Source organism: Morone saxatilis, unplaced genomic scaffold (genome assembly GCF_004916995.1).
Source record: "Morone saxatilis isolate NCDOM2014 unplaced genomic scaffold, NCSU_SB_2.0 Contig10, whole genome shotgun sequence".
Lineage (NCBI taxonomy): Eukaryota > Metazoa > Chordata > Actinopteri > Moronidae > Morone > Morone saxatilis.
Window position 1 is genome coordinate 10,473,429 of NW_023339652.1, and position 12,195 is coordinate 10,485,623.

A 12,195-nucleotide genomic window follows, 5' to 3' on the forward strand; every position below is an offset into this window, starting at 1 on the left:
ATTCAGTCAGTATTCATCACTTTGTGTTATATCGTTTACACTGTAGTGCAGTGACCGATACAAGTGCTCCTGGCCGTGCCGGCACTTGAGTGTGACTTGGTTGGATTATTCGCGTAAAGTATGCAAGCATTTGATACAAATACTCCGTGTCATTGCATGGAAGATGCTGCCCGCTGACCGTTCTGCTGACTGAGTGGCGGTTACCTCCAGGAACTGGCCGCTGTCAGGATTATGTTCTTATGATGTTTTTATTCAGATCTTTCCTGGGCCCGTTGGTTGCTCATTTCCTCATGGGGTTCAGCTGGTATATGCCACAGAGTTCGTGCCATTTGTTCCTGTGGGCTTGGCTCACTGTTAGATGTTGTGGGACCGCGACAGGAGCAGTTTTATACTTCCAGCGCATGCGCCTTGTGTATTGGTCTGTGTGTGTGTGTCGAGCGGGGGTGGATCTGCGCTCTATAAATGAGAAAACAAATAAAAAAACAAAAAAAAAATACCGTGACCTGTGCATTGAATCAACGACTGGGAGGCCTACAGAGTACACTGCACCACCGCCAGAGGAGCGAGGGGGTTGGCGTGCTACAGGGTGATCGGTGGGGCTCCGGGGTTGTTGATATACACGGGCCAGTTTTGCTTCTCAAGCTTTGACCTGCTTGGTTGAATCTCATTTCGTTGCTCTATGTTATTCTTCTGGTTCTGTTTATGATGTTTAATGTTTTTTTGTTTTTTGTGTGTGGGTAATTTGTACTGTTTTTTTTGTACTTTTTGCCATTATGTTGTGGTTTCTCTTTGGTTTTTTTTGTTAATCGAGTTATTTATCGTCAGTTTGTTTTGTATTGTGGCATTTGGGTCTTCATATTTATATTTATTCCTTCTCTCTCTTCTCTCTCCTTGTAGAATGTTACCCCGAGGCCTCCCTGCCGGAAGTTGGGTTGTGTAGGAAAGAAGTGGCCGAATCCGGCTCTGTCCCCCGATCGTTGTAAGCGCAGCTTGTAAGCAGACCAGAGTGGGCGGCGGGTAATCTCTGTCTCCTTCTCCGTGGTTGTTGTGGGATTCAACTCTGGTGTTTCATTTGTGCTTTAATCATATTGGGTGGTGTGGGATTGTGTTTTACATACTTCATCCGGATTGTGGTGTAGCTGTGGTGAATCATTTGCCAGTGGTGAGGTATTTATTTTTGTACATCCCTTCTGGAGGGCTCCCTTAACTATGATACTACTTGCGTGCCTCTTTTTTCTTAGATAGGGATTTAATATATACAACTCCTCTAATATATTGTGTAGCATGGTCTTGATGGTAAATCTTGTTATGGTTACTCTTGAGCATCTTATGATCATAGTGGTATTGTTAGTTTCTAGTATCTACTCAGTCTGGCTTACTTGTGATTACACATGCTTGTGTGCTGTCTCTATTAATCTGGTCTGTTTTACTTCGGAGTCCTGCTCCTCCTGATGCGTGTCTTCCTCTCTCTCCCTCTTTCTTCTTGTGGTGTGTGGGATGGTTTCAGTGTTGTCATGCCCGTATGTCATAAGCTATGTGTCACTCGATGTGTCCCTCACACAGTTACAGTATCTGGTGTGTTATTTGTCTCTGCGGGGTCACACATTTAAGTAGACATGCCCAGCAGGGAACACGTGGCACTGGCTTGTTTTGGGTCGGGTTACAGGTGATCACTTGATGGGATGAGCCACAATTGGGAGGAATGAATGAAAACATCATAGATATCTGACAGGCCAGTGTTCCTGGGATAATCCACTCCGCAGAGGCAGGGGGATGTTTTCATGCAATGTCACTACGGAGTGAGTTTTGGCTGTGTTATGCTTCAGTTTTTAGAGATGAATGGTCAAATGTCAACTCAAGTGGCTGCGTGAGACGGTGGAGACGTCTGCGTAGGGTCACTGCCCTGCGCAGTCTCGAACAGGTGGAGTTGATAACACCGCCACGGTAATGGATGAATGGGGAGGCTGAAAGTGGCTTACCGCAAGCTTTTGCCTGTGAGGTCGCATGGACTTGGGGTGGCTCGCTTGGCCCACGCAAGTGTCCTGCCTGGTAATCGTTTGTTTGGGCAGGATAGTTTTGGTGGGTTTAGTAAGGCGACGGGCTCCTCAGGAGATTCCCGACGCGTTCCTGTGTGGTGCGGGTGGTGCGGATCGGGGTGTGTGGTGCGTGTGGTGTGTTAGACTAGGCTTGCGCGCGGCTTCGGTTGTTGCCCGGCTCTGCTGGGGTGGTCGCAATGTTTAGAAACGCGCTGCCACGGGGCGGGGGGAGGGAGGTGCAGGCGGCAGAGCAGGAAAACAGCGCTGGCAGGAGTCTAGGGTGTGTGTGGTGTGTGTTGTGGGTGTTGTGTGTGTGTGTGTGTCTCACAATACAACTGACCTCTTTCTACTTAGAAAGAGAAAGTGAGAATGTGTGTGCATGCAACTTCACTGGCCTCTCTCCTCACAGGGAGAAGAGTGTGTGTGTGTGCGTGTGTGTGTTCATTAAGCATAACCATGTGTGTCTCTCCGCTGCTCAAACAGACGGCTCAGGCTGGTGCACGTGCCTCCAACAGAAGGAAGCAGCAGCTCGTGGGCAGATGCGACCGCGCTCGGTGGAGCCACAATCAAAAACAAACAAGAGGTAGACGGATGGGGTGAGGGGCTACCACTTATACAACAAATACCATCCACTACTTCCTACATATTTTCCTTTCCTTATTAAATACCCAGACTTTTGCTAAGTTGAACACAGACTTTAACACCTTTTCCGATGTTTAATGTAAGAATGTCGAGCGACATCTCAACTAGATCAATAGGGTTTGTGCCTATGACTGCAGTCTCCATACCAACAAATGTTGAATTTTATTAAATTTAGTGCGTGTCTGTGTACTGGCTCCTAAAAGCATTGTTGAAGACATTACAACTTTCTTTTTTTCAATTTAATTTTTGAACATTTTTTAACCCTGCTTGAAAAAGCCTTGAAATCAGTAAAGCCTTGAAATCAGTGAAGCGTACCTTTGCAGCCTTTTTAGCGTATGAGCACAAGAATATCAAAAACATCAACCTCTTTAAAAAACATTATCTCAAGAGCAGAAAATGGTTATTCTCATAGTTGGCTTCGTCCATATCCTTATTTCCTGGGCAAAAAGCTCATGCACAATGCTACGTCTGGTCCATTACTCTGTATATTATTTAATGTTTCTCAGCCTGCTGGATGTTAGAAGGCATAACCAAGCTTTTGTTTTTGTTTGTATGGAGGATAAATTGCAGGGGGGCTATGTTTTTCAAGAGTCCTGCAGGTATAAATAGAAATGATTGTATTGATCTGAATGGCTGTCTCTGTGTTAGTGTGTGTGCGTGAGCATGTTTGTTCTGCGCCTTTGTGAGACAGCTAAAGAAACCATGAGGTGTGTGTCTTCGTGAGGTGTACGACTATGCCCGAGGGATCTTACCATAGTGTGCGAGGATGCCCTGAGGAGTGACCACCTGATTACAGACATGGCAGACAACAAGACAAAAATCCTCCAGTGCTGGAAACTGGCTGTAGACAAGCATCTCTGAAAAAGACATCAAGATTAGAGAACACATTTTAGACAAAGGAGCATTAAGAGTTCAAGAAATAGAGGAAGTTTTTTGCGAAACTGTCTTACAGGTCAGTTCCAATTGGCTCATTTTATTATCAAACTTTTTCTTTAGCAGTTCATACAGTCCATTACAAACACTGAAAAACAATATTAATCAGTAAAACCTTTGTTGGCATCTTCCTATGAGGACAGTCAAAGTAGTGCCTGGTGGTTCATTTATTTGTGCAGCAACCATTATTTGTATTATTGATCTGACAATTTCCAGATAAATCAATTAATAATTTTGTCTATGAAATGTTAAAAACTAGTCAAAATGTGCCCATTAATATTCCCATGCTTTCAAATAGATTATTTAAAAACACGACTAAAGGTAACCATGTTACAGTGATATAAAAGAAAATAGATAGTAATTCAATACATCAATAAACTAATGAATGAATCAATAAATTGTTCCCGCTCTCAGCCCAGTCCCACATGTTAATACAGAGACAGTGCAGAACAAACGAAAAGGAAATGAATTAAGGTAAAATACGTGGTGTATTTTCAGATAATTCGAGTCACCTGTTGCTGCAATTCTCACTAACAAGGAACATCTGAGAACAGAGATGATAATCTGTGTTTTCATTACTGAACAGACGGACATAAACACACACAAAGTAGCATACTGTGTCCCAGCTAGCATACAGCAACACTGCGCCTGGAGTTACAAGAGATACCCCACCCACTCCGGGTGAAACTGAAGATTAATAGAAATACAGAGAAAAACAAATATGTCCAATGGAAAATAGCTATTATCTCGTTTGGCTGAGCTTTGAGAACCTAATCTTCCTATACCCAAACAAGCTCTGCTGACAGAAATCATAGTATTAGCACGGGGCTTAAACCAGACTCACTGAGGGGAGGTGGGGTGTGTATGAACGTGTTTGTTTGTGAAAGCTTGCAATGAGAAACACTGGAGAATCGGCAGTCATGCTTAGCGCCAAGCAGTGTGTGTGTGTGTGTGTGTGTGTGTGGTCACTCAAGGTCAAAGCCACATTATATACGTACTGTATGTATACAACATGTCGAACGGCTTCATTAATCATACATGAAGTGGTCAAGGACTGGCACATTAAGGCCGTCAGGATCACTGGTAGGAATATGTATTTTATTACCCTTGAGCTATGTTAATACTGATGGAAGGTTGCTGTTAAATAAATACTTAAGAGTAATGAGACTGAATCAAACTAAGGGCAAGACAGAAATACCAAAGTGGATGCAGAGCAGCTGCACTGAAGCGGTGAGCAGTAAGATGCTTTGTCCAAGTTCACCTTGTCAGTACAGAAGAGCAGATTATTTCTCACTCCTTTTCCATGGCCATCATTTCTGAGCACGCCTCTGGATTTAAGCCACAATTCAAAGTCTCCGATTCCTGTGTTTGCTGAACAAAAACTGCTTTCCCTCACTAGCAAATAAACTGTAGTGTTTGGTTTTGACTTAAGTGAAAGCAGCCTGGTCCGAGCTGTAACACGAACACAAATGGAAAGGTGCGGCTGGTGTGAATAACAGCATTTAAATATTGTCATTGCAGTCAGCAGGTTGTTAAGTGGCCGGGACTGATAACTTTCTGTCGGCAGTTAAACAGAGAGACTGCAGGTTAGCTCTATACCTGCCAAAGGGTTTCTGTTAAAAACGTTGATCGGCACCACCACACTTCGTTCAGGGGTCGTTTTCTGTGGGAAATGAGAACATTTTCTTGTTGATAAACTGATCAGCGAAGCCAAGCCAAAAAATGAGGGGGAAATTTAGCTTTTCTGGCAAATTCCAAGGTTTGCAGTAACAGAAAAGGACTTTAGTGGGAGTACTTTAACAAAAAAAGAAGAAAAAAAAAAAGAAGCAAGAATGCAATTTCCTCTGCATCTGCCAATTCAAATGCAAACTAAGTGCGTAGCCTATTTCTGCAGCCTGAACTGTTTGTGCCTCTCAAGCCAACTTCCACAGGCTGCCAAATGACTGACAGGCCAGAAAATGAACTACAAAAAACATCAGTCACTTGTGAATAAGCATGTTTGTAGCTACTAAAACAACACATCATTGGACACTGATTACATTTAGAGTAAGTAAATCAGCTTCCCCATTGGTGAACTGGGGTTTGGAAAGGCAACTTAAATGACCTTCCTGGTAAACAAAAGCGTTTAATAGCAGCGACTATCAAACATGAGAAGAAAAAGAGAACAAGACTTTATTCGACCCTGCTCTAAAATTCTGCGGTTTGGCTGACTAATAGCAAAGTAATAATGCAACTGTACCAAAGAAACAGCAATCACTGACACAAAGTTAGCGGAAATGTTGGCGATAGGAGCCACTTTTGAGTAATCACTGTGTTACAACAGTTACAGAGGCAGACACAGGCCACAGCTTCAACTCAAGTTGTTTTCTGAACTGGCACACCAGATAATTATTGCTACTGCCCCAAAATGTCTGACAAGAGTAAACAAACTTAGCAGTCTGCTTATGTTGCAGACCCAAGGCTACAAACTCAACTGCTATCTCCATTTTTTAACAAAAATGTCCCAGACACAAATCTGGGTTAGACTCGGAGAGTTTAAGACGGTTCTAGGTTTTTGAAATTTTTTATTAATAAGAGTCAGACTTTCAGTTGGCGCCCCAAAAAACAAAAGGGATCAAACCTTTTTCTTCTCAGTAAAGCCGTTACCAATAGCAATAAAGCTGTACAGACAAGGATAAAATTGAACAAATATGCTGCTATGATGAAGAACTCGACGTTATTCAACAAAGTCTTAATCGAGTCTTGACTTTTAACTGTATTAAGTTTCAAACTATTTCGTCTTTAAAGTCAGAATCATCTGCTCGTGGGGTTTAAAAGCCAGGCTGAAAAATGCCGCCAGGAAAACTATTACAAGAAGCTATTTATGAAACAAACCACAAAAAGAGTTTCACTGATAGATCACAAAAGGTGAAACCGCAGTTATGATCTAACATCTGAGCTCAAGACAATAACATCAAGGGCACTTGACTTTTCTATGCAAGGACAAGAGCGTTCCACTCCAATCTCTATTCAGGGGGCAACAAAGATGTGATCCATTTACTCTCTTTATTTCTGACTATGCTTCAATTCTGACCATGTGTAAAGGTTTTATGGCTACAGCTTAGGATTATTTTCATTATCAATTCATATTGAAAAATGAGACATTTTCACAGTCACAATTTCCTGGAGCCGAAGGTGAATTCTTCAATGTGTCTTTCTTCGACTCATGGTCCAAAAACACAAAGATATTCCGCCTTTTTCTATCACATAAGAGGAAGAAAAACAGCAAATCCTAACAGTTCTGAAGCTTGATCTAGTCAATGTTTGGCACTTTTCCTTGAAAAATGACTTTAACAATTTATCAAAGCAGTCGCCATGAATCCGAGGTTATTGATGTAGACTGTTTTTGCTTTTATGCATCCTCCACGAGGCACGCTCTCATAAGGTAATGTGTCATGCATCTCGAATCCACCTCACTTTACAGCATTTGCAAGACGTACAAGAAACGTAGCGATTTCTTTGGCTGTATTCAAGAGTTGACAGGGTAATATGACTAATTTCAAGCTGAAATCATTTGAATGGAGACAATAGTGCCCCGTTTACTTAATGACTAATTCTGAGTAGATTGCCAGATAACGGAGGTGTTTTTTTTTCTCTCTCAAAGGTTTCCAACAGCTCATGTCCTGCCATACCCTGCGCACTGTGGTATTTTCCTTTGTTTTCGATGCCGACTGAACACATTTGGTATAATAATAATAATAATAATAATAATAAATGTTTATTTGTTGGCGCCTTTCATAACAAGGTCACGCTAGCAGGTAAAAACATATAAAATACTATAAGAGATTACAAAGAAAATACAGTGTAGCTAGATAAATGAATAAAAGCTATGACATACTGTATCTCACAGTTAATAACACGACGGTTCCTGATGAGTCCCATCCCTGCTAAAGACTTGGGTAAACATACAAATAGCAGCATTACAGCCCTGCCTATTTCTAGTGAGATGATGACAGTGGATGCCAGTCCGGCCCAACTAAGTTGCTGCAAGTTGTCATCATCCCTGCTGTGTGTACGTCTGCGATAGTTAAGTGAGTGAGAGAGAAAGACACAGATAGCAATCATGACCTGAAGCGACACACCAAGTAAGTGCCAACCTGGCCTCACCGTCTTAAAAATGTGCACTGAAGTGTCAAGTGAGTAAACATGTAATATATATATATATATATATATAAATCTGCGATGAATCACACTACTTTCTGCTGGATACACATTTGTACAAGTAAAGCATTTAAAAACGTTTCCCGGTGTGTTTGTGAGGCTTGTGTGTGTGTGTGTGTGTGTGTGTGTGTGTGTGCATATCACTCTCAGCAGGCCTTGAGAGTCATGTTGCCAACAGATCAGCAATACTGGAAACATTGCTTCAGCTTGGCTCTGAGAGAGGAAGATGAGGCATGTGAGCGTGTGTGTGTGTGTGTGTGTGGGGGGGTGTCGGTATTTGACCAGTGAGAGTGGGAAGAGAGTTTCCCAGGCTGCGTGTGTGTGCGTCAGTGTGTCCGTACGAGGGCTGCAGCACGCTCCAACTTTCAGGGATGACTCAAGTGTGCACGAGTGCTGTGGGTATTTATACGTGGTGAGGTGTGGAGGAACTCCTCTGGCTCTGTCCCTTTGAGGGTTGGAGGTACCCACTCATCGCTTAGGGCCACCCCACAACACCCTCCGCTGACTGACTCACAGGCGACGATATATAATGATACAAGATGATATATATTATCTTGCACAAAACAACAAACAACTTACAGCCACACACGAGCTCAGACCACAAGGACACTTTGGTGTATCAAACGCGCAGTACAGCGCAGTACAAGTGCTTCTACAGGGATGCTGCTGGTAATGTAGGCCATATCCACTGATTATGAAACGACAGTTGTACTACTGTGTTAGACTTCTGGTAACGTAATACTGAATAGCACATTTGAGAACCCCTGCTCCAGCTATATTCATTCATTTACAACAACACAACAGCTCGGCTAAACTTGCGTTAATATGCATTGCACTATAACTAACTAACTATATAATGATAGACACTTCTGATTGCCCCATCCATGTTAAAAGACCCAAAACGTCAGCATCATACATTGAATATAACAGCAATAGGTTATTGTTCAATGCTATCCTCATCAACTCTGATTTTTGTTCAGTTTGGCCTTTCTAAGGGTAAAGATTAGTTGATTAATTGATGAGTCAATCAACATCAAATCAACTGGCACCCATTTTCATAATCAATTAAGAAGTTTTAAAGCGAAAATGCCAATTATTCTCTGGTTCCTGCTTCTCAAATAATAATTTTTTTGTTTGCTAAATATGATAGTAAAAAGAATACATTTAGCTTTAAGATATTTTGGTCGAATAAATGCAATTAATGGAGAAAATAATCATTAGTTACAGCCCTATAGACTGGATACTCACTGTAATACAGACACATAACGAGTGGTGTCTTTCCCCTTCAAGGCACATATTAAAACTAAAGTATGTATTTAAAACCATGCGTGTAAAATCAATTATATCCAAGAATGGGTTTTTGGTTTGTTTTTTTACATGTTTTATGAGTAAAGTGGTGGAAAACAGAAACCGTGTGGCATCCGTAACGCTGCAGAGCATGCATTAAACAAAACCATAACAAACCCCCTTCACACGATGCACTGCGTTGAACTTCCTTACCTTCTTCGCCGAGCTTCACTTCTTCACCGGGGCAGCAAAGCTCTCTGTCGCTGTTATCCAAGGACGAGTCTGCGTCTGAACGAACACACACACACACATATATATATATATATATATAAAAAAAGCCACTTACAAACCACGCATTCACAACAAACTTTACGTGGAGCCATGCTGCTCCTACGAGGCTGGCTCTCGGGGTTAGCATTAGCTCGCTAGCGCCCCTGAGCTGTCTTCCTTACGGCGAGTGAAGCTAACAAACTTACAGCTGGACAGTTGACGCTACCACTACTGCACGCGCCTGTGCCACAAACTGTGCGCTCTAACGGTTGGCTTCGTGCCCGACGGTTAAAGACAGCCGTTACTGTTAACGTTTCGTAGTGTTTTTTTTTGACAGTTACTTTGCCTGCGCTTTGACAGACCCTGCCTGCATGGTGGAGGGGGGCTTTACTCAACTCAATCACAGACAGTTGGACCACGCACTTCCCGACAGTTTGTCCGCAAAAACAACAACGCTACCGACGTGCGAACTTACTGTCAACAAAACGTAATTTAGCCGCACTGACGAAGGAAGACCAAGGCTCGCAAAGGAAGGTATCCAGACTTGGTATTTGGCGATCCAGTGTCGCCATTGCTCTTCCTTCTTGTTGCTTTGCTGAGAGCCGTTTTTTCCTCTCTCTCCTTCGCACGCAGCAGGCGAAAAACGAAAGAACGAGATATGCTGACGTCGTCGTCGGCCGGCTTCGGCTCGGTTCGGCGTTTGTCGGAGGGTTGAGAGGTTGAGCGACAGGCGAGGGGGAGCTTATTCACGAGTTCAAAAGTTCAGTGTGTAGATACAAACCATTGGTAGTATATGGTACAGACTAAAGCCTATTAACACTACACTGGCTTTTCAGCGTGGGACGGTTACAATACATATATATATATAATAATAATAATATAAAACATTATTTAAATAGCACTGGCTAATCTAGTATAAGTGTCAATTATTGAATGGGAATTGACTCCATGACTCAAAGACGCCATTTAAATACTATCAAAAAGAGGGGGATATTATTGCAGAAGATAATGCAACCTATCCTTACGGGGGTGTCAATGCAGCTGTCAAAAGCTAGGCATTTAAAATAGATATAAATAAAGATATTAACCTCATCCTATTTAGTGAATATTGCTGTGTGTGAACATCTCTAGATACGTTTTTAAATGTTGAGATCTTACCTCCATTATCAATCTGTTTTGACCTTAGTACTAATGACACAGTATACCAGGAAAACCTACTTAATATACACTTAATATACGAGTTATCTTTGCTATCCACTGTAATGAAAAATGGTGGCAATTGGGCATCTTGTAAGTGTCAAAATAAGTGTATAATATTGGCCCTGGCAGGACTGAACACCCTGCTGGAAATATTTGCCCGTGTTTGAACCTTTAAATGTACCTAAGCTAGATTTAAATCTTCTCTCTGCTTCATTAAAAGAAATTAGAGTACCACGAGTGCTTGCCAGGAAGATTGCAAAGTAAGTAATGGGTGTAAATGGATTTTGGAAAGAGGAGGTCAGAGCCGTAAATAACACTAAATTCCCTTGCTATCTAACATGATGGTGTTATTAGTGGTTACAGCTGGAGAATAGAATTACTATTATGCTTAATTGTGTGCATAGTGAACAGTAGATACCACCGCAAACAAAATATCTACATAAAACAACAAAAATCTTTAAATTGGGCAAGGTTGAGACCGGTGAAGTGCAGGGAATTTTCAAACTAAAAGCGCAGAGGAAGTTTCATCTGCTTCATGGATTTATAAGAATTCATTAGAGGTCATCATTGATTAAATTCTCAAAAATTGTCCCAGGGTGTTTGGCTTCTTAAAGTGGCTCAGTAGGTCAAGCTCACGGCACTACATTGACCTCTTGTGGCTGGAAACAGAACCTGCACTTCCAGTGCAAAGTCAGGCTAAATGGAGGATGGATAGTCTGCTTTTCAGAAAACTTAACGTCAGGTAGATCACAATATACAGAAAACACAACTCCTAATCTCTGATGAGGGGTTCAATTACACACACACACACACAACATGACCACAAACAAATATTCCACAAAACATCCATAACTTTTACAAAACCTGAACAGATCTAAAGAATCCAGTGGCTACTCGCCTATGGTCACATGACATGGCATGAAGTTGTCTTTTTCATCTGAATCAGAGAGTGAGAAAACCAGAGAAGGGTGGAAATTCAGAGGAAATGGCAGCCCTTGAACGAGGGCGAGGAAATGACTTTGATTCGTTTACACTGGTATGACAAATCAGGTCAAATCCCGTCCACTTCGTATGATAATCTGGGGTTGAATGCAATCCTTCCTGTGTTTCTCTCACACACACAAGCATACTTCCCTGTTCGTTTTCTGTTCCCTCTCCTCTTTTTCTCGCTCCCTCACACACACACACACACACACACACACAAACCTACGAAGCATGACTCAACCACAATGTTGTGTTTGTTTCCCACACAGTGATCATTGAGGTCACAGGACAAATCAGGAGGTCAAAGGACAAAACCGGGAGACACAAAGTATTACTTTTCTGTCTCTTCGAGGATCATAATAACAGTTTGGGGTCACGGACGCGTCAACATCTTCAAAATACTTTCACGCTTTTATTTTTTTGCTGCTCTATATCCATAAGGTTTTTACCTCACCTGAGCAATTGAATCCAAACAACGTTATTAGTATTTAAAATAAAAACCTGCACCACCTGTACGGCACCACAAAATCTTCTTTACACATGACCAGGGGCTAAATGTGGAGTGAAAGTTGAGTAAACATTTGGAAAATTGTGTGGCTTCCCTACGGGGGGGCATGACAGAAAAGATAAGATATTCCTTTAA

General features: G+C 42.0%; 1 protein-coding gene across 2 annotated transcripts in view; it reads right to left on the minus strand.

The window, feature by feature from the left end:
* Positions 1-10,022, minus strand: part of atxn7l1 (ataxin 7-like 1) — a 26,977-nt gene extending 16,955 nt beyond the window's left edge. The window contains exons 1-3 of one of the 2 annotated variants that reach the window (XM_035679351.1): positions 9,844-10,022; positions 9,312-9,386; positions 3,431-3,535 (exon numbers count right to left, since the gene is read on the minus strand). In XM_035679351.1, coding sequence (XP_035535244.1) covers positions 3,431-3,535; positions 9,312-9,386; positions 9,844-9,940 — 277 coding nt within the window. In that variant the 5' untranslated portion in view covers positions 9,941-10,022. Of the gene's footprint in view, positions 1-3,430; positions 3,536-9,311; positions 9,387-9,843 lie in introns of those variants that run through there. The other variant, XM_035679359.1, reaches the window with a different exon arrangement.
* Positions 10,023-12,195: the final 2,173 nt, after the last annotated feature.